Consider the following 21,961-nt stretch of genomic DNA (forward strand, 5'->3'; position numbering starts at 1 on the left):
GACTTGAAGAATGTTGCACTTATTGAACAACACCAGAGTTTCACTTTAAATAAAAAGCATCAAAATCACTGATTTTCCTTTAAATTTAAAGCCTAAAAACAGTAATGTGTTTTATGTTTGACAGATTTGCTTTATTAATCATTTATAATGTAATAAACAATGTACTGAGTTATCAAACCAAATAAATAACATTAATAGGGAATGACAAATTGCTTAAGTACAGTAATAATTTCATTGTGCTAGACAAGATAATATTTTTTAAACAAAAATTAACTCTCATACAATTCATTAACTTGTAAATCTGTGAAGTTTAAATCAATGTAAAGATCTTTCTACAGGATTACAGCCTGTGACACAGTTTGACTTTACATCCGCAGTTGAATACGTGTTTGTTTCTCGTATACCCCTAAAGCAGGAAACCCATCAAACAAGCCACTGATCATGTGACTTGGGGGTCGGAGAGCACAGCATGTCTATGTAGTATATGGGGATAAATAAACCGCTTTACCCAGCATGATAACTAGGATGTTTGTTTTATCTTCCTCCTTTCATCCTTTACACCTTGGTTGTCTACAGTGCGTTTCAATACACAAATCCAGAAAAAAACAGAAGTAAAGCCACAATTGGGCTTTTGCCATTAGCAATCATCTTATACTCTGTATTCTGCACTGAAAAATGAAAAAAAGCATTCTTATTGGTTACTATAGGCTACATTCCCGCTTTTCTGTGCTCAGTTTTGTTTTTCATGAGCGTTAAAACAGAAACTATTAACAATTTCTAAATTGTTAAAATTTAATTATAAAATGTTATACAATTATCTTCTTGCTTTTTATAATCATCACTATTTCTTGGTTGTCTGTTATTGTTTATCCAATATATTTTCCTTTTGCAGATTTTTTATTTTTTATTTCTAGATTTCTTTTCTACTTACTTTTCTGTCTTTTTTGTTAGAAGAAGAAACAACCAAGAAAGCATTCTGTGTTAGTGTTTTTGAGGTAAAAAAAATACATAAAAGGTTGATCTAAAAATGTTTGTTTGCTAACTTGAAATGGGTGTAGATGCAAAGTAAAAAAAAAGAGAAGAGAAGTAGTTGTGATAATAACAGTAAAAAGTGAAAAATGCTCCTCTGTTGGCATTGATGGCAGAGAATGAATTTTATGCATAGCTGAAAATACTCTCGCTGATGTACTTCTAATCTGTTCATATGATTTAAAAAAATTTTTTTTACATTTTATAAATTGAGGCTTTGGAGGGATGTGGCTGCAGATGGCAATATGCACCAAAGCAGAACTACAGACAGGAACAGAAAATACCTAAGTATTTATTAAACTTTGTCAAATATATTTTTAAATAATACCAGTTTATGGGCTTTGTATGAGCTCAACAGTTTTCTCCTCTCCTTCATGGTCAAATTTCAAGCTGGGACTCCAAAATGAGAACATTTTCAGAGGCACTGTGGGATTTTTGTATATCCTTATAAGAGTTTAGACTTATGAAGGTTAGAAATAAGCTCACTTACCTTGGTAAAGAAAATACATAAGTATTTATTAGACATGTGCGCCAGCCAAAGAATTTGTATAGTTTTGTTTTTCGGATGTTTCCTTATTTCGTTTTTCGGGATTCGGGTCTGACAGTCAATTTGATTTGCCATTTTCATTAATTTCGGATGAGTTAAAAACAATAATTATGTTGCAGAAAAGGGACATTAAATGTTTACTTTTTTTCTTTTAAACGTTTGACAGTCCACTGGAACAATTAAAAACAATACAGCGTACGGTTCCCTCCGGCAATTCATACCAGACCGGTAAAAGCTCCCATATATGTATTTCAACTGTTTATTTAGCTGTTTCACTTCAAAATTACTACTCTGGAAATAGAAAAATAAAGAAATATTATTAGCCATATATAAAAATGTAGGATTTGCCAGCTGATATTAAACGGTGCTATCCCTCATCCAATATTTTATTTATTTATAACTTATTACAGGTATTTATATATTGCTGACAATTTACGCAGCGCTTTACATACTGCACATTCACATCAGTCCCTGCCCTCAAGGAGCTTACAATCTAAGATCCCTATCTCACATGCATACATACAGGGCCAAAGTAGACCGGAGCCAATTAACCTTCCAGAATGTCTTTGGAGTGTGGGAGGAAACCGGAGTACTCAGAGGAAACCCAATACAAGCACAGGAAAAACATGCATACTCCTTGCACATAGTGTCCTGACCAGGGCCCCCAGGGACCCCCAGTGTTGTAAGGCAGAAGTGCTAACCACTAAGCCACTGTGCTACCCAATATGATGTTCAGGCAAGGAGTGGACAGAATAAAACAAATTGAAGGAGCATAGGGGAAATTTTCAATTGAAATTCTAACCATGAATGTGATTTTCATTCGGGAAACTCCTTTCATTCCAAAATCAAATGAAATTTCAAAACACATTTGTCATTATCGAATATCCTGACCAGATTTTTTGTATAAATATTTGCATGAAATTCTACAGGTTTAGTAAGGAAAGGGAAGTGAGCACTTCATTGCACACGCACCACTTTTCAGGCGAGTCACATAGGCCCTTCTACAGGTGACTTCTACAGGGTCATTGCAGACATTAACCTCCCTGGCGGTATTCCCGAGTCTGGCTCGGGGTGAATTTTCCATACCAGGAGCGGTAACCCCGAGCCAGACTCGGGGTTGCAGAGAAAAGTGACAAAAGCCACAACTTTTTGGATAGAGTAACAGAGGGTTATAACCTCTGTCAGCTTTTTTTTGTCATCTGTGTCCCATTGGAGAGATTTACATTCACTTCCTGCCTGATAGCCAGAACAGGAAGTTAGAGAATATCCTTTGAAAGAGGGAATAATCCCTGGTGGTCATCAGGGTCACCGGAACTAGTGTCCGCGGAAAAATCTCGATCTATTCCTGTTTTAATGACAACCCAATATTTGGTATTTTCTTTCAGTCATAATGGTCACCAAGACAATTAGAGAGGGTGACTCTTCTTATTGAAGACACAGACAGCACTTTAAGTCAAAGTTGGTTTTAAGAAGCCATTATTACCATAGAAAGGTATTTTCAATCTCTGACACACACTTACGCTGATTAGCCTTTGTGTTTGGACGTTACGATGTGAACTCCAGCATGATTCTCCCGGACAAGATCTTTCCTGAGTCACTGTGATACACATACAAAATACATGAAACACCTATCTGTGACACTATGGAGTTGATTTACTAAAGGCAAATAGGCTGTTCACTTTTATAGAGAATTTGAGCATTGCAGGGGAATTTTCCCCAAACTTAGTGAATATGGTGAAATGTCACTTTACAAAGAATGCCCAATCACGTGCACGGAAAATGGAAAAAAAAACCCCAGTATTTTTGCTTGCACATGATTGGGTGATGGAAGTTATACCTCATTCACTAAACTAAGGGGAAACTTCCCCTGCAAAGTGTAAATCCACTTGCAATGTGAACAGCTTATTTGCCTATTTTGTGGACACAGCTAGCCATTAGGGATGAGCAAAACTGAGTTTTAATTGCCCCAAAATATTGTCAAAAATTGGGAGATTTCACCATTTTGCCAACATTTGCCCCCATGTTGGCAAAATGCATTGGGGGAAGATGAAATTAAGGTGGTTTGGGTGTTTTTTTTCAGGGTGCAATGGGCTTTAAATGGCTTTTGAGGGTTATATAGAAGCTCCTCTCAACTAACCTAGACGTGTTCTTATTCAAGTAAAATATAACATTTAAAGCAACACTACACAAATACAAAAAAAATATTATAAATATAAAAAAAGAGAAGAATATATTTCATCTAAACAGCTCAATGAGTGAAATTAAGAGTTTCTGCTCACTCTGCCATTACAAACAGTATATCATTCCCCAGTGATGCCTCCCAGATTAACACACACACAATGTGATTGCCGATCTCTTCACTCCTGCTTGGAAATTATATTTAACCTCCATGAAAGGCAGATCTAAAGCAGTCTATAAAATAAAGTGATCATAACTAAAATCATTAACATATTATATTCGTCACCTTACACCAACTTTTAGTTACAGTTACTGCTCAAATCAATGTGACAATCTAATAGTAAATTTGTTGCAGGTGCAGCCATATTGAAAAATTGTCTGCTGGGATGTAAGTTGCAACAACATTAAGGCTCTGTTCACATCTATGCAATGTGGGAGCACATGTGATGCCACACGTGATCCCGCATTGCATGTTGCAATGTTAGTTGCGCTGCAGTGCAATTATTTCTTAATGGCACCCCAACGCACCTAGCCATCGCATGCTAACCTATTACCGCAGGATGTGGTGCAATGCAATTTAAAAAAAGGTGCTTGCACTTTTTTTTTCCGGTGCAATTTATTTGCGATAGGCAGCCCATTCAAATGAATAGGCTGCCCTACTGCTGCGCACCAAATGCACCCTGCAGCTCCTCTGCAGAAGTGTGGATGAGGGCTTAAGCTTCTCTTTGCAGCTGACAGTATTTTCAAGAGTTAGATATAATGTTGTGGTTTTCCATTGCTGATTACTATTGTCTCAATAATACTATGATCATATTTTATATATGATTTTACATTACCTTTCAGGGCACTTCCAAACCTCTGTCCTCTGAGGAATATCCCCTTGTGTCTTCAGTTTCAGTGTCGTCTACTCCCATTAATGAATAGAGGGAAGTGATGAATACGTATGTTACTGTGCTCAGAATCTGTAGTAGTGATATAAAATATGAATTGTTCTGTACAGGCAGAGGCTGTGGTGGCTAGGATGCCCTTTTCTATCAGAAAGAGTTTCCATGAATTGTGAAAGTGTCAGAATTATGTTACCGACCAAAGAAGCCCCAGAAGACACCGTTTAGTACTGAAAACCGTGTTGCTTACTCTCAACTCCTACTTAGTCTATTTATGTAGACTTAACTAATATTCATTTTCTGCATTAGTCACACACACATCTACATCCCACATATAGGACGGGGTTGCTGACATGCTCATGTACAATGCTACGTACATGAAAGATAAAGTTCCCGTATTTATTATAATACAGGAATTTACTGAACAATGTAAACCGTGTCTCTGCTTTCTGTATAAAGGGACACTATGGGGTCTATTCACGAAGCAGCCGAAGGATCTAGCCGTAGCTTCGGCCGATCCTTCGGCTAGCTTCGGCCTCATGACCCCTTCGGTTCAGTAGAACTGAAGGGGTGCTGTACGGGCTATTCACTATAGCCCTTACAGCTCCCGAATGTGGCCGAGCGGCTCAGTCGAGCCGAACGCATATGCATCGGCTGGGCTGAGCCGTGCTGAAAGCCGAAGCTGGCCGAGCGGCCTGCTTCTGACAGCTGGGCGGAGCCAGCCGTGATCTTACAGCTGGCTCCGGCCACTTGCAGAGAGATCAGTGTCCCTGATTACCTGCTAACCAGGGACACTGATCTCCAAACAACTAACTCTCCCTGGTGCCCCGGGAGTTTCCTGCTCCCGGCCGCCAAGGAGAGAAACACTGCTGTATCTTTTTTTTCTTTATTCTGACACGGAGCGGTGTCAGAATAGAAAAAAATTTATAATAATTGTTCCCATTGAAATTACTATTGAACATTACTATTGGCTATTTCAATTTGCAATAGCAAATAGTAAACTAGCATTGTACCCGCCCTCTGCTGCAGTTCTCCATCAGGTCCTTCAGCAGAGGGCGGGTACAATGCTAGTTTACTATTGGCTATTGCAAATTGAAATAGCCAATAGTAATGTAGCAAAGCATTTCAATGGGAATTTTTTTTTCTTTTTTTCTATTCTGACATCGCTCTGTGTCAGAATAAGGAAAAAAAAAAGAAATAGCAGTGTTTCTCTCCTGGGCGGCTGGGAGCGGGAGGCTCCCAGATCGCCTGGGAGAGTTTTTTTTTTTTTTTTTGACGGCAGCAGAGCCGCCGGACAATAGGAAACTATTGGGCGGAGCTAGCTGTCACTGCTAGCTCTGCACAATCATGTTCTATTTACTTTTTTAAAACTTTTAAAACTATTTTTCTGTTTTGCTCGGTCCCTCTGAGGCACCGAGAAGAACAGCCGAGCCAAATTTTCGTCAACGTCAAACAAAACAAATTTTTATGCTATTTCAGATTCGGCCAACGGTGCATTCTGCGCATGCACTGTGCCATCTTGGAGGCTGGGGCGTATGATGTCACATGATGCCGCACGTACGCGGCGTCGGGTGACAGTGCACGCCTGTTGGGGGGGCACAATTTTCTCTTCATACATCGGGCGCAAAAGCAGCTAGCTATGGCTCTGGTTGTCACCCTGGGATAGGAAGTGTTTTAGGACTAGAGGACATCTCCTTCTCTCCTTACCTCCATAGCATGTGTGGGGGTGTTCTGTAGCGCAGAGATGGAATGTTCTGATAAAAGTGAAATGTACACAAGTTATCAGCTTACAAGATTTCTTGCAGGAACAACATGTATTTTTTTTTGCTTATCGAATAAATATAACAAAATGCTTTCAATGGTATATTTAAAGCAGAAGTAAAAGGGTGAAGGGTGGATTTTTGCCGTAATGTGCAAGTATGGACAGCACACTTGCACATTATGGGACTTTTAACTTAAAAGTGTGCCCTTCTCCAGTGCCATCGGATCCATTTTTGGTCCACAGCACTGTCCCCTGCCATCGCCATCTCCACCACCGCCATCTCTGCCAATTCCAAACTCGGTGGGAATCCTCTTCTGCTGTTGGGTGACCACTGATGATGTAACTTCTACATATACACACAGGAGTCACATCCTCCCTGGCACCCGACCCATTGATGGAATCTTAGAGATGCTGTGAATGGACTGAGTGTGTACACTGTACTGCGCATGTACCATACCATACAGTGTACACAAAAAATAAACAAATCACTGGGGGAAAGGAAGATTTTAATTTTTTTTGGTCAGAATAGACTTTGCATGTCCCTTCTGTTAAAAATCCCTACCCCTCAGCAATTTTCTTAACTTCCACTTTAACAGATCTAAAAGGGAGCAAATAAGAGAAATGTATGGTCAGACTTTCCATTGACTTTAACATACACTCTAGTGGAGGGTGCCGGACAAGTGGGTTGGCTTTACAATTGCATGAAAACCTTCATTTCAGTGGCCGGGTGAAATGCATTTTTTATTAGCAATTTTTAAAAGCATGTACTTTATGCAGCGATACACTGTCTCACAGAACAGGTTGAAACAGTAGAACATGGTGGTTGCTAGTATACTAGTTATCACTGAACCGTGACACTATCAGATCACCTTTTGTAGACTGGTTGCTCTTTACCATATCAGTTTCTCTCTGGCTATACAGTACTGCATGTTCTTTTTGTACATCCTCATCATAAATTAGATTCCAGGAAAGACTAAACTTCCTTGAGAACTATTTCAACAATCAACAATCAACATCTTTCTTCTTTTATCAAAATTGTTTTGAGTGAACTATTCAGCTGAGAAATTTACTTCACTGCTATAAAAAAGACAAAGTACACAGGATGAAGATGTGTTCAGCAGCAATTTGTGGTTTAACGTGGCTTTTCTCAACAGTTCTGGACTTGAAAGGTGAGATCACTTACTGGGAAATATTACAATCGGCTGTCTGACCAGTTAATGATCAACTTGTATAATTTTTGGCAAGCATGAGTTGGTATGAAATGTGAAAGTGACTTAGAGGTTGTCCACTCTCATGATGGTTTGATAATGTATTGAGATATATAGGGGTATAACATGCTCAAGGAAAGTAGATATTGCATGAAAATGTAACAAGAATAGAATACGGGACATGTGCGGATGTCAGATATCAGGTATACAAGTTGGGAAATGCATGGCTGAGTACTGATCTCTACTGTATGTACCCTCTGTCTCCATATTCTAATGTGTGGCAAAAGGTTTACTTGTGCTAGACATCTGTACAATAGTAATATATATATATATACTGTATATATATTAGGAATGCACCGACATATTGGCCTGCGAAACATATAGGCCGAAAATGGCACTTTTGGCAATATCCCATTTTTTGGCTGAAATAGCGGTGCATCCGTGATTTCTCTCCTCCCCGCTGGGCGCTGCTCAAGGAGGGTACTTCCAGCTGGAGGGGCAGCTAGAATGCCTATCTCAGTATACGCCTGTTACTCCTGTTCCATCTCCTGTAACTACTTATTCTGCAGAGACCCCTGCTTATGTACCAACAGTCATGGTACCCCCACATAAAACTTGGGTACTCACGCCTGAGACATTTTCCAGAGACCGCAGCAAGTTCCGTGCATTCAGAATGCATACCTGTTGTACTTCATACTGCAACCTTGCACATTTTCATCTGAAGCCACAAAAGTGGGTTTTATTATCTTGCTTCTACAGAATGAACAACAAGCCTGGGCCCAATGCCTCTACTGAGGTCCACATCATCCCTCTTTGATGCCAAAGCTCTCCTGTATGATGACCCCCATCGGGCTAACACTGCTGAATCAATATTGTATACTTTGGAGCTGAGTTGGAGCTGAGTGTATACTCAGAGCGGAATGATGTTTCGCGTAGGACTGTCCAATCCACTTAAAGATGAACTTGCTTTTGTTGGGGGTTCCTAAATCATTAGATGGACTCATTACACTGCCCATTCTGATTAAACGCCACCTGAGGGAAGGCAGGCAACAAAGATCCAGCCAACCCCCCTCGACTTGGATGTTACCGAGGGTCACATCATCCTTCCTGTGCACCAGCATCGCTCCTCAGGCTGCAACTACAACTGTTGTCCCTGATTAATCGGAACCTATGCAGTTGGGGCTTCTCCATGCACAGTTGTCTCTCGAAATAAAGAGGGCAATGGCATGAACAGAACCTCTGCCTATACTGTGGTGGGGCTGGATATTATGTGCAGGCATGTCCTGTCAAGACCATGAAGTGTCAGTCTTCCTTCATTACTTCTCATCCTTCAGCCATCCATCCAGAAATTCTGTTTTGGCAAATCTTTCCCCTTACAGCAGCAGAACTTGGGGCCCTTCAGGAGTATATTGATGAAAACCTGAAAAGGGGGTTTATTTGTCCATCAACCTCATTGACCGGGCTGGAATATTTTTTGTGGAGAAGAAGGTAAAACACTTCTCCCATGTGTAGACTACAGGGATCTGAATTGGATGACCATTACAAAACGTTATCCACTACTTTTGACCCCAGAACTGTTCTACGGACTCTGTTCAGCAACCATTTTCACCAAGTGAAATCTATAAGGGGCATAGAATCTTGTTCGTATTCAGTAAGGTAATGAATGGAAGCCTTCTGTACACACTTCAGTAACTTTGAGTACCTTGTTATGCCATTCGGCCCCTGTAATGCTCCTGCCACCTTCCAGCATTTCATAAATTACATTTAATAAATGACATTTTCATGACTTTTTAGGCTTATTTGTGATAGTTTATCTCAATGATATCTTCATTTTTTTCTCCCTCCTTGAAACAGTACCAAAAATACGTAAAGAGGGTCTTCACCAGATTTAGGCTGCATGGACTTTATACAGAAGCAGAGAAGTGTGGATTTGAGCAGCAGTCGATTCAGTTTTGAGTCCAGTCATTTTGGCCAGCGGTTTAGGAATGGACCCTCAAAATGTGTCTGCTAGCCTAGATTGGCCTCCTCTGTGGGACAAGAAGGGTGTTCAGCTCTTCATTGGGTTTGCCAACGTTTACAGGAAATTTAAATTTTTGTCGCAATGCCAAGGACCAAAATCACTTTTGCATCCTGTAGTGTTTTTCTCTAGGAAACTGAGCAATGCAGAGAGGAACTACGATGTCAGAGATTGTGAGATTCTGGCAATTCAGTTAGCCCTAGAAGAATGGCGGTACCTGCTAGAAGGGGCAGCTCATCCAATGTTGATCCTCACAGATCACAAGTATTTAGAATACTTGAGATCAGCGAGGCAGTTGAGACCTCGACAGGCAAGATGGGCATTATTCTTTTCACATTTCAACTTTCATATCACCTACTGGCTAGGCTCAATGGTATGGTAAGCTCGATGCATGGTCACACACATTTCCTGAAGCTGATTCCCATTCACAACCAGATACTATCCTGCAGGCTGGGAATGTTTTGCTTTTACAACCCGACCTTATCTCTCAAATCTGTCAAGCTTCTTCTGGGGATACACTACCTCAAAAATGGAATATGCAGGAGAAATTTGGACTGTTTTTCATAGGAAAAAAAATTGTGCCTCAGGCTCTATGGGCTACTATTTTAAGGATCTGTCATGTCCTTACCATTCCTCGTCCAGTGTAGCTGCAGCATGTCTTGTGCAGTGTGTCTGACACTGTTCCTTCCTCCTTGGCGCCCTCTTATGACCAAACCTGTAAACATCATCATTCTGCAACTATTCACAAACTCCTGACAAATTCATGTCTTCCTCAGAGTGAAGATGCAACACCAGTTCACTTTTTAACCACCAGCTTGTCCATTCAGCCTCCTCCGTTGTGTGTGTTTAGATCTACCAAGTGCTCTGCTGTTGACCCTGGCTCTGGCTGACTGATCTCCTGGTTCCTGACTCCGACTATTGTTTCCGTTCATTCTACTCTCAGTGTTCCCTGACCTGGTTCAACTGACTACCCGCTTTGGCATCTGACCTCTGGCTTGGCATAGATGACGTCCTGGACTTTCTACATTGTTTTTTGTTATTTTTGTTTATTGTGATTTTCAATAAACTCCTTTTACATTTAACCTTCACTTTAGTTTCTGTCTGGTCTTGGTTCCCTAACACAATGCTTCCATACAGAGAGAAAGGGTCCTTCCCTGTAGCATGCTGACAGGTGACAGACTTTTTCACTCAACAAAAACAAACTGTAAGTCTGCACACTTTTTGTTTTTATGCACCTGGAATGTATTTAGCTGATTTAAACTGAAAGTTCAGTTGGGCTTTAAAAAACATAATTTGCACAATTTAAAACTATTGTTAGTACTGTTTTACATGCTTGACGTCAAAAGAAACAAACAACGTTGTACATATATATTTATGTTATTAGATAAGAAAGTTACACCCTGTATAGCTATGTCAGGCTTGCTGTTTCCTTGTACTATGACCAACCTTTGTAAGCTGGTATTCCTGAGCACAGTGAATGCAGAGCAATATGAGGAAGTGAATGTAACTCTTATATAACTGGTATAAAAACTTTGCATTAAAACAAGTCAGGTGAGTTGCCAGAGGAATGTAGAATTGGGTGCTGCTTGGACTTACCACACATTTTATTGTACTGCCTGTGAATGGCATTTATGAATAGATGAGATCCTACGCACTGTCATCTGAACCCACTGGAGAGAGTGGAAAAGCAGATTCTGGTGACTGTAAAGCTAGGTACACACAGAGAGAACTTTTTTGTTTAGCCTTGCATGACAAATGTGGTAAAGAAGCTCATGCAGAAGGTTGAGCTGCAAGCTTCACACATCTTCCATGCCACGTTGGAGTGCTATAACAAATAGTGCCACTGCCATCCTGACATGTGCTTTTCATGCATTGTGTGAGCGTGTACAAAATCCTGCGATTTTGCACACGTTCATGGGCGTGGCTAGCGTAAATAGAGGCAGAAACTGTTGTTACTGGCAGGATCTCCGGCTAAGAAACTTTGTTTCACACAAAAAAAAAAGATTTGCTTAACAAAACCGTATACATTGAGGCATGATGCCAAACATGCTGAAAAAGATTTCGGGTTGATAGACACTTTAAACAGAAGCTAATATATTTATACAGTGTATCATATATTTTACTATCCTGTTTATATGTCTGTTAAGGGGTGGAATCAGCAAAAGGAAAATATGCACAGATGTTATTCCGGGATCTGTTTGAGACTTATTCCAATGCCCTAAGACCAGTGGAAGATACTGATCGAGAATTGAATGTTACCCTGCAAATAACTCTTTCTCAGATCAAAGACATTGTGAGTATATTTAATGAGATTAATGAGTTTTTATCTGGAGAGTAGTGATGTACCCAGGGCTTGGTGTGAACCCAATGGTATCTGAAGGCATACCATTGGGTTCACAGTTCACCCATGCTTGTTCATAACTGTGATCACCGCTTCCCCTTCCAGGGCCAATCAGTGGTGGCAGTTGTGGTTAGGGCGTTCCCCACCTTTGGGAGGTATAGCTGTGGGGCGGTGAATGTGCCTACTATCACTGATTGTGCCAAGAGGGGAGAGTGGCGGTCAGTTTTGAGTGGGTCTGGGTGAACTCAGGCGAAGTGGGTTTGTATCAAGTCCATGCCCTTCACTCGTGGTGAGTAGTAAGATGTATACAGATACCATTCACCTGTTCTAGTCATTTAGGGTTGAATTGAAGAATATTCCTATATCTCTAACTAAGCCACCCTCGTCTGTGGCAGGGAATTGTGTTCCCTGCCACAGTGTTCTCAGTGCGAGAGTTGAATGGCCAACACTACTGTTTCCCCTGATGCACAAACATATTTGCCTGATGTTATCATACATTTGTGCTAATCTTTTATTATTCTGATCTTTTATTACAACCAATATTTGATGGCCAGATCATGTCTGAGCTGGTGACTGGATCATCAACGTTAGTATGTAGCTTTAAAGTTCTGTGACAATTTTATAATGGTGATGCTACATAGACTCACCCCTCTAACTTTAAAAGCCAATGCAGCAGTGAGCTGTAACATCGGCATTATATTTTAGTATTCATAAGTTATTTTTTAGCAAACACACCTACAAACATAAGAGAAACTTTGCCCAGTTTATCCTGTATGCTTCCCCTCTTACCTACTGCCCAAGTCTGCTCTCACAGTCAATGGCTGGGATGGATTTTATCTGGAGACAACGGGTACCTGCCGAGATCCCACTTCACTCTACGTAGGCACAAGCAAGAACATTCCCAATCCTATTATGAATGATTGTTCTGCCATCTAAATATCGCAGGCTACTTTATCAGATGTGTTCTATCCAGCTGCAGATACATGCTTCTTACCTACCTAAAGGCACACTGTAGTCTTGACATTTTAAAAATATAATTGTTAGCCAATGAAAGGTACAACTTAAACCTGATTACTTTCTGCATTAAAGCCCAACTCTGGTTGCAAAAACTTAATGCAGTTCAGTAAATTGTAGAGTCAATTTGCTGTAAAGCTACCCACCATAATTAGAACTGCCTCTTTCTCCCTGCAAATCATCAGTTTAGATAAGGGTGGAAATCCAGCTAGTGCTGAACTTGGGTGTCTGCTCCAGCTGTAGTGCTGCAGGTCTCATACACCCCAGCTAATCACCAATCAAACAAAGCCAAGAGTTTTGTGACTTTCCAGGAGAAGGGGGCAAGGGGGGGGGGCGGGGTGGAGATGCAAGTGGAGCACTGGGGTCTATGAAATCTGCAGCACTACAGCCATAGTGGGCACGGAAGTTCAGAAAGAGCTGGACGTGTCTAGTAATGATTTGTGGGGAGCGAGAGGCAGTTCAGATTACGGTGGGTGGCTTTACATCATATAACTCTACAACATGCAAGTGACTCTACAACTTACTGAACTACAGTTAGTTTATTGCATCCAGAAGTGGACTTTAATTGATGGCTAGCACGGAACAATACTCTACTACTAGTAGATTTTCTTGTGATATGATTTAATGTATTCATACATAGTTTCTGTGTATAATTATGTATGAACATATTCTATCTATTACAATCCTACTTTCTCACTGCTATTTAAAAACCATTAGACTTTGCAATGTTGCCTAGGCAGGTACGTGGGGAGAGCAATTTTTATTAACCTGTAACCTTAAATGTCCAAATATCTCCTTTTTTCCCAGGATGAAAGGAATCAGATATTAACAGCATACTTGTGGATTAGGCAAAGCTGGTATGATGCATACCTGACATGGAACAAAGATGACTATGATGGTCTAGATTCTATCCGTATCCCAAGCAACATGGTATGGAGACCAGATATCGTGCTCTATAACAAGTAGGTAGAAAGGTCAGAGGAATGACAACTTTTTGTTTCTGTCGCAGTATATTTATATTCATGATGCCAGCAAAGCTGGCACTTTCTTATTATTGACAATGGGAAGAAAATATTTCAGTTGGTAGGAAGAAATCAATGTCTCAGGTTGCGTGGCCAGACAAATATTTATAGCTTATGTAACATATGTGACTGTGAATTACCAGCATTAGAAGCATGGGTTTCTAAGTGGCAAAATTCTCCTAAAATTGATTAAACAATTATAAAGAAGTTGCAAATGTGTGTCTTCATAGGCCACTGGCAAAACAAACTATAAAGGTATGTGGCAGCCATTTGAGTGTTCTACAATTACCTGGAAAATGGCTTAGCGTCACTACATGAAAATACATTTGCAATGTGAATAGAATTGACCGTGAGGGGAGGAGAGCTCGGTCTCATTTGACAGATGACTCCTCCCCCTCACCACCGGCTTTGCCTCCTGTGATTCTGCCCCCACACCGCCGTTCTCCTAATCTGTGCAGGAGGCTGAGCGGGGCAGGGCACTCCCGGCCCCGCTCGGCTGTTTCTCTCCTCCACACTGGACGTTGCACTGTGTCAGAGAGGACACAGAGCAGCACATAGCGGGGAGGAGAGAAACCAGGGATGCACTGCAATTTCGGATGATGTCTTACAAAACTATTCTATTGTTTGTTTTTTTTAGGGTGCAGTTCAGACTTTTTCTGTATTTAAAAGAAAAGTGTGGTGTATTTTCATTAAATACTTTTTTAGTTATTTACATTTAATGTGACTCACATTTGTACATGCCTGGTTTTCCATATCTTTGTAATTGGATTAAATATAATAGTAGTTTTTTTAGAGTAGCCGCTAGAGGAAGAAAACATTCAAACTGCAATTAATCTGCATTTCTTCTTAATAGTTTTTGCGATGCCATGGGGGAATTTATCAAAACTGGGGCAGACACAATCTGGAGCAATCAGCTTCTATCTTCGATTTGTTCAGTTAAGCTTTGAAAATGAGAGATAGAAGCTGATTGGTTGCCGCTCCAGTTATGATAAATTCCCTTCTCTGTGTTTGTTTTCTATGCGTCCTCTTCAGGACACCCCCATTGACTTACAGGGCATCTTACCCGATATAAGCATGGAGGCTGCATCTGCCTTGCCCTTCTGAAAATTATGCTGACCCTAATGCTTTGTAAGCTACTAATCATGGGTAAATATGCAGGTCAGGAAAGTCAAAGTAAACTCAGAACTCCTAATTGCATAAGGTTCTTGGTTAGTGAAGTCATAGGACAAGAGGGGATTCCTTAAGTGATGTGCTGCCACACCAGCTAACACAAGCCTACAATTTTCTCAGAACAGCCCATATGGTGAATGCCTTAGTTGTCTAATTTGCAGTCTAGATGTGAGTGTGTACCTAGCTTAACTAAACTTGTGTTTTTCTGCTTTAATGCTGGTGAGACATAATGCTTATTCTTTGGGATGAGTCATTCTAAGAGTCTACTATTATCATCTGTACAGCTAAATCTCATTTTACCTTATACTATATCTACACTACATAGCACATTGGTGACTCTGTGAACACATTACCACCTAATGATGTTTCAATGCCTTCAATCCACAGGGCAGATGATGAATTTTCTGAACCAGTAAATACAAATGTTGTCCTGCGTTATGATGGAAAAATCACATGGGATTCCCCGGCTATCACCAAAAGCTCCTGCGTTGTGGATGTCTCCTATTTCCCATTTGATAAGCAGCAATGCAATCTAACGTTTGGCTCCTGGACCTACAATGGTAATCAGGTGGATATAATAAATACTATGGACACAGGAGACCTGTCTGACTTTGTGGAAAATGTGGAATGGGAAATGCAAGGCATGCCAGCAGTAAAGAATGTCATTACATATGGCTGCTGCTCCGATCCGTACCCTGATATCACCTTCACACTGATTCTCAAGAGAAGGTCTTCCTTCTATATCTTTAACTTGTTAATCCCATGTGTGATGATATCTTTCCTGGCTCCTTTAGGATTCTACCTTCCTGCAGACTCAGGAGAAAAGGTCTCTCTAGGAGTCACCGTGCTCTTGGCTCTGACCGTCTTTCAGTTGATGGTTGCAGAAAGCATGCCTCCTTCTGAAAGTGTGCCATTAATAGGTAAGTATCTTCCTTTAGTACATACACAAAGATAATAGGAGATATGTACAGCTCTCCACAATCCTGCTCTTCTTGATCCATTGTCTCCATCTCTCCAGTAATATTGAAAGAGCCTTCACAATGTGACTCTTGCTGTAATACCACTATTTGCTGAGGCCATCAATGCCCTGTCCCACAAATACCTGTCCTATTAGCTGTAATTTGGTATTTATCGAAACACAAAGGGGTACATTTATAAAGAATTCACAGAGGCATTTGTCCTGCGAAACTCCATAAACCTTTTTTTTTCTGTGCAATTGGAGTCAAAAACTAATGTTCTTGGTATATTTTCTTTTCTAGTTAAATGTTCAGTATACGTAATATAGAAAAAAGTGGAAAATGTTGCATTATGGACACTAGACAAAGCTAAGGAGCATAGAAAGAATGATTGTTTTTACCTCTATTCACAGACTGAGCGTTCACAAAGTTTTGAATGGCTCTTCCCATTGTTTATAAGTAAAGTAGAACTTTATCTATTTTTTTCTCTAGTTTTGGATATATTTGTGAGAAATTAGAACCCCTGTCAGGTCTTTAGGGAGATCTGCCCTGATGGCATGTCCTTTTTACCATTGTCAACAGAACAAAATGTGAAAGTAAATCCAAAATGTTATAGCTTGCACCAGCACAGAAGTAGAGTGGAAATCGTCCAGAGAGAACACCTGTTTCGGTGACATCTCTCAAAGTTGGGATTTCCCTCTTTGGGGAGATTTCTTCTAACTTTCTGTCATGTCTCTCAGATGGAAAATTAAAGTAAATTTCCCAGAGGGGGACACAAGATAGTGCATTAGTTACATCAGGATTTGTAATAATCCTGATGTAAGTGAATGACAGATGATTAGAGCTAATGGGCTAATGGGGGAGGGGGAAAAAAAGACAAGACTACTATATGCTAGGAGTGCTACAGCTTCTGTAGTAGCGCCTGTTCCAAGAGCCGCTTTATGCTTTAACATACCTCCTTTTGACCTCGATCTTTCCGGCTAGTATAATGCCAAGCTGATTCAGATCCATCCACAGACAGCCTAACTCTCCAATAAGACACATGCCTTAAATCCAACGTAATTTTGCTTCTCAAAGTACATACAGAGGATGTTTGCTGGTCAGATGAAGTGTAAAAAGACAATAGATCTTCTAAACCAAGTGTCTGCAATGAGGACTAGCAATACAAATGAGGGAACAAGGAATAAGCAGGGAGGGTCTATCTAAGACTATACAAAATGACACTTTTTTTCTACTTTAGGTAAATACTACATAGCCACAATGACAATGGTTACAGCCTCAACAGCGCTGACTATCATCATCATGAACATTCACCTATGTGGGGCAGAAGCAAAGCCTATCCCTAACTGGGCAAGGGTTGTCATACTTGGCTACATGTCCAAGATATTTTTTGTCTATGATGTGGGAGAGAACTGCACCAGTTCCCAGGAAGAAAATGACACCGTTTCACAGGACAGTGTTCATTCTTACGATGACTATGAGAAGGAACAGGATTTTCATGACACTTTAAAGTATTCTTTCTCTGCAGCAGATGACTTTGTCTGTGACATCCATGCATGCCAAAATAACCAAGCTGCTGGGGACAAGGGAGATCAGTGTGACATTCCCCGTCATCAGTACTGTAATCACTGCATCCATTACAGAGTTCTGGCAAATAACATTGAATACATCACCAACTGGTACCGTGAGCAGAAATCTATCAGCCTTAAAGGAATCGAGTGGAAGAAAGTGGCCAAGGTGATGGATCGCTTCTTCATGTGGGTCTTCTTCACCATGGTCTTTTTGATGAGTATTGTAATTATCGCAAAGGCTGTGTAGCGTAAGGTATGTTTGTTCATGGTTATGTAGCTGACATGATGAAGATAAAATCATTAAAAGTAAGTTAATAAAAAGGTTGTACACTTTTATATAAATATAAACACATTTCTGAATGTGCTTCTAAAGGTCCCAGCTTACCAATCTTTTCCTTCTTTACAAGGATGCCAGTCAGTTCCAGGCAGTTAGAAGGATCAGAAGCAATCCTTATCTGTAAGAAATGCAGGAAAACATCTTCTGCCTGTCTCAAAGCTGGATTAAATTACACTGGATCCTACTTGTGTGTCTTCTTGGACTTCTTGGTGAGTTCAACTGCCTGTGGATTTTGTCAGCAAACCTCCATATTCTTCATACACACTGGGTTTTTCGGAGATATTATTCTTGCATAAAACGACATTCGGGACAGAACAGGATGGATTTTTTTCTATTGCAACATTGGGATTGCTCATGTGAACTATATTAAATGAGGGATTTGAATAAGTACAGTGGAATGGCTTACCTCAATGTGTGCAAAAAAAGAAGCAAGTGGGGATCTGCAATAAAATCTGCAAGAAACTTGCATTGTATACAACTGACCTGGATGGGATTTTATCTTCTCAGCAAAATAGCACTTTTATTTTGAAGCTAAAATTAACTTAGCTCATGCTAGGCAAACTACCTGCACTACTGTACTTATCTAAGACTAAAAAATTGTGTCAGACGAAATGAACCGAAACTAAAAATGTTTTCATTAGCTTGTCAAACCATCCTGGAGGCGGGGCGCATGACGTCACGTAACCGCACACGTCGCGGGGCACAATTTTCTGTTCCTGCCTCAGGCGCAAAATTAGCTAGCTACGGCTCTGCATTTGGGCGAGTACGAGTATCGGCACCAACACCAGTATCAGTATCGGTGGAACCCTAACTAAAACATATGCACGTATGCTGTAGGAGAAGGCCTAGGAACCAAATTGTACTATCATAGTTTTTACTATGCACCTGCGATACATGTTTTTTTTAAAGCTCGCCATGCACTGGTAGATGTTGATATGAAAACTCTTATCAGAACATTCGATAAAGCCCTCAGAAACTTGAATGATGTCTTTTGACATTTTGTTTGATTTTAACATTTGATTTTGGAATAAATGGAGCTTCTTGAATGAAAACCACATTCACTGTTAGAATTTTGTTAGTTTGAGAAACATTTTTCATGCTACTCCTTCATTGTTTTTGTCACTATGGTTAAAAACAATTGTCGAATTTGACCCCATTAACTATTAGAAAACCAAACATTCTGAAAATGTGATTTTCGAATGAAATTCTTCTGGTGAATGGCCAGCTTAAAGCAGAACTTCAGGTACAAATGTTATTAACCTTGGGGCTCCCTGCACTGCAGGGGTTATTGGCTTGTTTTTGTCTAGGCTAAAAAAAAAAAGTTATACTCACCCGATGGTCTGGGCCAGCCAGTTCTTAGACCAGTCCCTTCCACCTTGCTACCTCTCCGCTGCCGGGGGTCTAAGGTCCCTGAATCATCAGGTTGAATACACATTGTATAGCACATGAGGACATTGGGGGACATACCATCACTGCAGTGAGGAGGAAAGAGGCGGGAGGGGGCACTGTGACAGCCACATCTGCATGGGCTTGCACACTCACATTGTACCAATTACCTTCATAGTCATTTTGTCTGCTCATTAGTCTGTGCATTTTCCCTCAGTCAATCAGGCCCATAAGGTTACTTTAGTATGCTACAGCCTGATACAGTATATGTTAAATGGCAGGACTCAAAATTTCAAGTCCTGAGCTACTAGCCAGGCCTTAAGAGTTACTCGCCACCAGTCGCCCCACCTGACCCCTACCGTGCCCCGAAATGGTATCTATGAGCAAAAACTAATAATACATCTGTATTTCTATATTGAATTGAAGTTCTATCCCACACCTTATAAGCATATTAATCTAGACATTTGAAAACTTACTTACTGAAGATGTACAATGGGAATTACTTCCTCATTGCACTGACACAATTTCACTCAGCCTTCTGAATATGCACTTCCATGAGTCACGCACACACACACATGTTCTGAACTATAACTAAATGTCTGAACAATGTAACATTATCATTGCTTGCTTGAAGCAATGCATGATGGGATGTGTAGTCTTGAGAAATCGAGATTGCATCACATCAAGCAGCAGGGAAAGGGATGCAAACCACATTGGGAATCCAGGAAAATATTGAAAGTGATGGGCAGACAGAAGGCAGCACTCACTACATAAAAGGGATTTTTATTTTCAAATATTAGTATTATTATTATTATTACATAGTATTTATATAGCGCCAACAGTTTGTGCAGCGCTTTACAATATAAGGAATACATTACAGTTACAATACAATTCAAGACAAGATGGTAAGGAGGGCCCTGCCCCTGAGGGCTTACAATCTAAGGCCCCATTCACACTAAGCGGCATGAAAATCGCGCGATATTGCGCGACTTTTTCCTATTGGGCTGTATGCAATCAGGAGCAAAATCGTTTGAAATCCGCAGCAAAAAGGGTCATGTAGGAGCGACAAGCTACAGCGACGAGCTACAAGCGATATTTAGCGGCGAGATGTGAACAGCTCCATTTAAATGGATTGTAGAAGTTACATAGAGCGATATCGCGTGGAAATATGAGCGATATCGCTGCAAAAAGCGTGCGATAAATCGCTCAGTGTGAATGGGGCCTAAAAGAGGAGGGGGAAATGATACATGAGGAGGTAGCAGTGTGGGAATGAATTATGTGAGAATGTGAAGGTTCAGTGGTTAGGTTGAGGTGGGATAGGCTTCCCTGAAGAGATGAGTCTTTAGGGAACGCCTAAAGGTAAAAAGTAAAGTAAGCTTAAAGTAAGCTTAAAGCCTAAAGTAAGCTTTTATTGCATTATCAAAAATGACTCTAGGATGTATTCCTATTACAATGCTGATGATATACCAGGATAGGATATGCGGGACTTTACAACTCCTTTAAAATCTTGCTTTCCTAGCTTTTGTTACTATTTCCATATCCAGGCGTGCAAGGCAAAAAATATTACTATGTAGATGGTGAAAACTGAACAATAATGCTATATATAGACTTATTCCGGGGACTTTATTTTTGTTACACTAGGAACAGTTGGCATTATGTGGCTGCACATTTCTGAGGTTGTGACCCTCATGAGTTTGTATTTACTGATTGCAATGTTAAAGTAATGTTTCACTAGCTTTTCCATAAATGCATTTCCTCTTCGGCTCCCAAGTGATCGGCTTTATGGGATAGTTTTATTGCTGAGAGCCTGGCAGATAATCAAACAAGAGATGGTAAACACTGGATTTACATTTTAGCTGCAAGCTGAAGCAGTTCCTTCTAGCACATTGGCTTGCTGCTGCTGTAAAACTGTACCCTCATTGTTGTCATGCAGCACCCTCTAGTGGCAACAATGTGTAGAGCCGCTGGTTACATTGTACCGTGTTTTCCCGAAAATAAGACACTGTCTTATTGTTTTTTTTTCACGAAATAAGACACTAGGTCTTACCTGGCTGGGGGAGAAGTGGACGAGGTCCCGGAAGGCGGCGTGCTGTTGCCGCTCCCGGCGGATGTCGCTTCCATTGTGCGTGCGTGCGTGAGCTGCGGGCGTGTGGGCGGGAGCTGCGGCTGGCGTGTGGGCGGGGCAGGAGCTGCGGCCGGTTTTTACACAGTTTATGTGCAACTACCCCGAAAGTAAGACCTAGCGGATTTCTGTAATATAAGACCTACCACCGAACTAGGTCTTATTTTTGGGGTAGGTCTTATATTACAGAAATCCCTGAAGATAGTGCTAGGTCTTATTTTCGGGGTAGGTCTTACTTTCGGGGAAACACGGTAGTACAGGAGAGGGGAAAGAAAGGGAACTCAAAATGTGACAGCTGGGACAGAAGCAGGACAGTATATTCCATATACACCAAGTAGGCACAATCCTCATCCACTGCAGATGTAATCATCTGGACTAGCTTGGGTAATTATGAATGTAATATTTGGATTGCTGATT

General features: G+C 40.7%; 1 protein-coding gene across 1 annotated transcript in view; it reads left to right on the forward strand.

Moving 5' to 3' along the window:
- CHRNA9 (cholinergic receptor nicotinic alpha 9 subunit) overlaps positions 1–17,946 on the forward strand; it is a 36,803-nt gene extending 18,857 nt beyond the window's left edge. Inside the window, exons 4-8 of the mRNA XM_018564438.1 lie at positions 11,773–11,918; positions 13,788–13,942; positions 15,560–16,092; positions 17,369–17,584; positions 17,702–17,946. Of these exons, the coding sequence (XP_018419940.1) occupies positions 11,773–11,918; positions 13,788–13,942; positions 15,560–16,092; positions 17,369–17,584; positions 17,702–17,946 (1,295 nt within the window). The remainder of the gene's footprint in view (positions 1–11,772; positions 11,919–13,787; positions 13,943–15,559; positions 16,093–17,368; positions 17,585–17,701) is intronic.
- The last annotated feature ends 4,015 nt before the right edge of the window (positions 17,947–21,961 follow it).

The sequence above is a fragment of the Nanorana parkeri genome, unplaced genomic scaffold (genome assembly GCF_000935625.1).
Source record: "Nanorana parkeri isolate BGI_ZX_2015 unplaced genomic scaffold, ASM93562v1 scaffold24, whole genome shotgun sequence".
Taxonomy (NCBI): Eukaryota; Metazoa; Chordata; class Amphibia; order Anura; family Dicroglossidae; genus Nanorana; species Nanorana parkeri.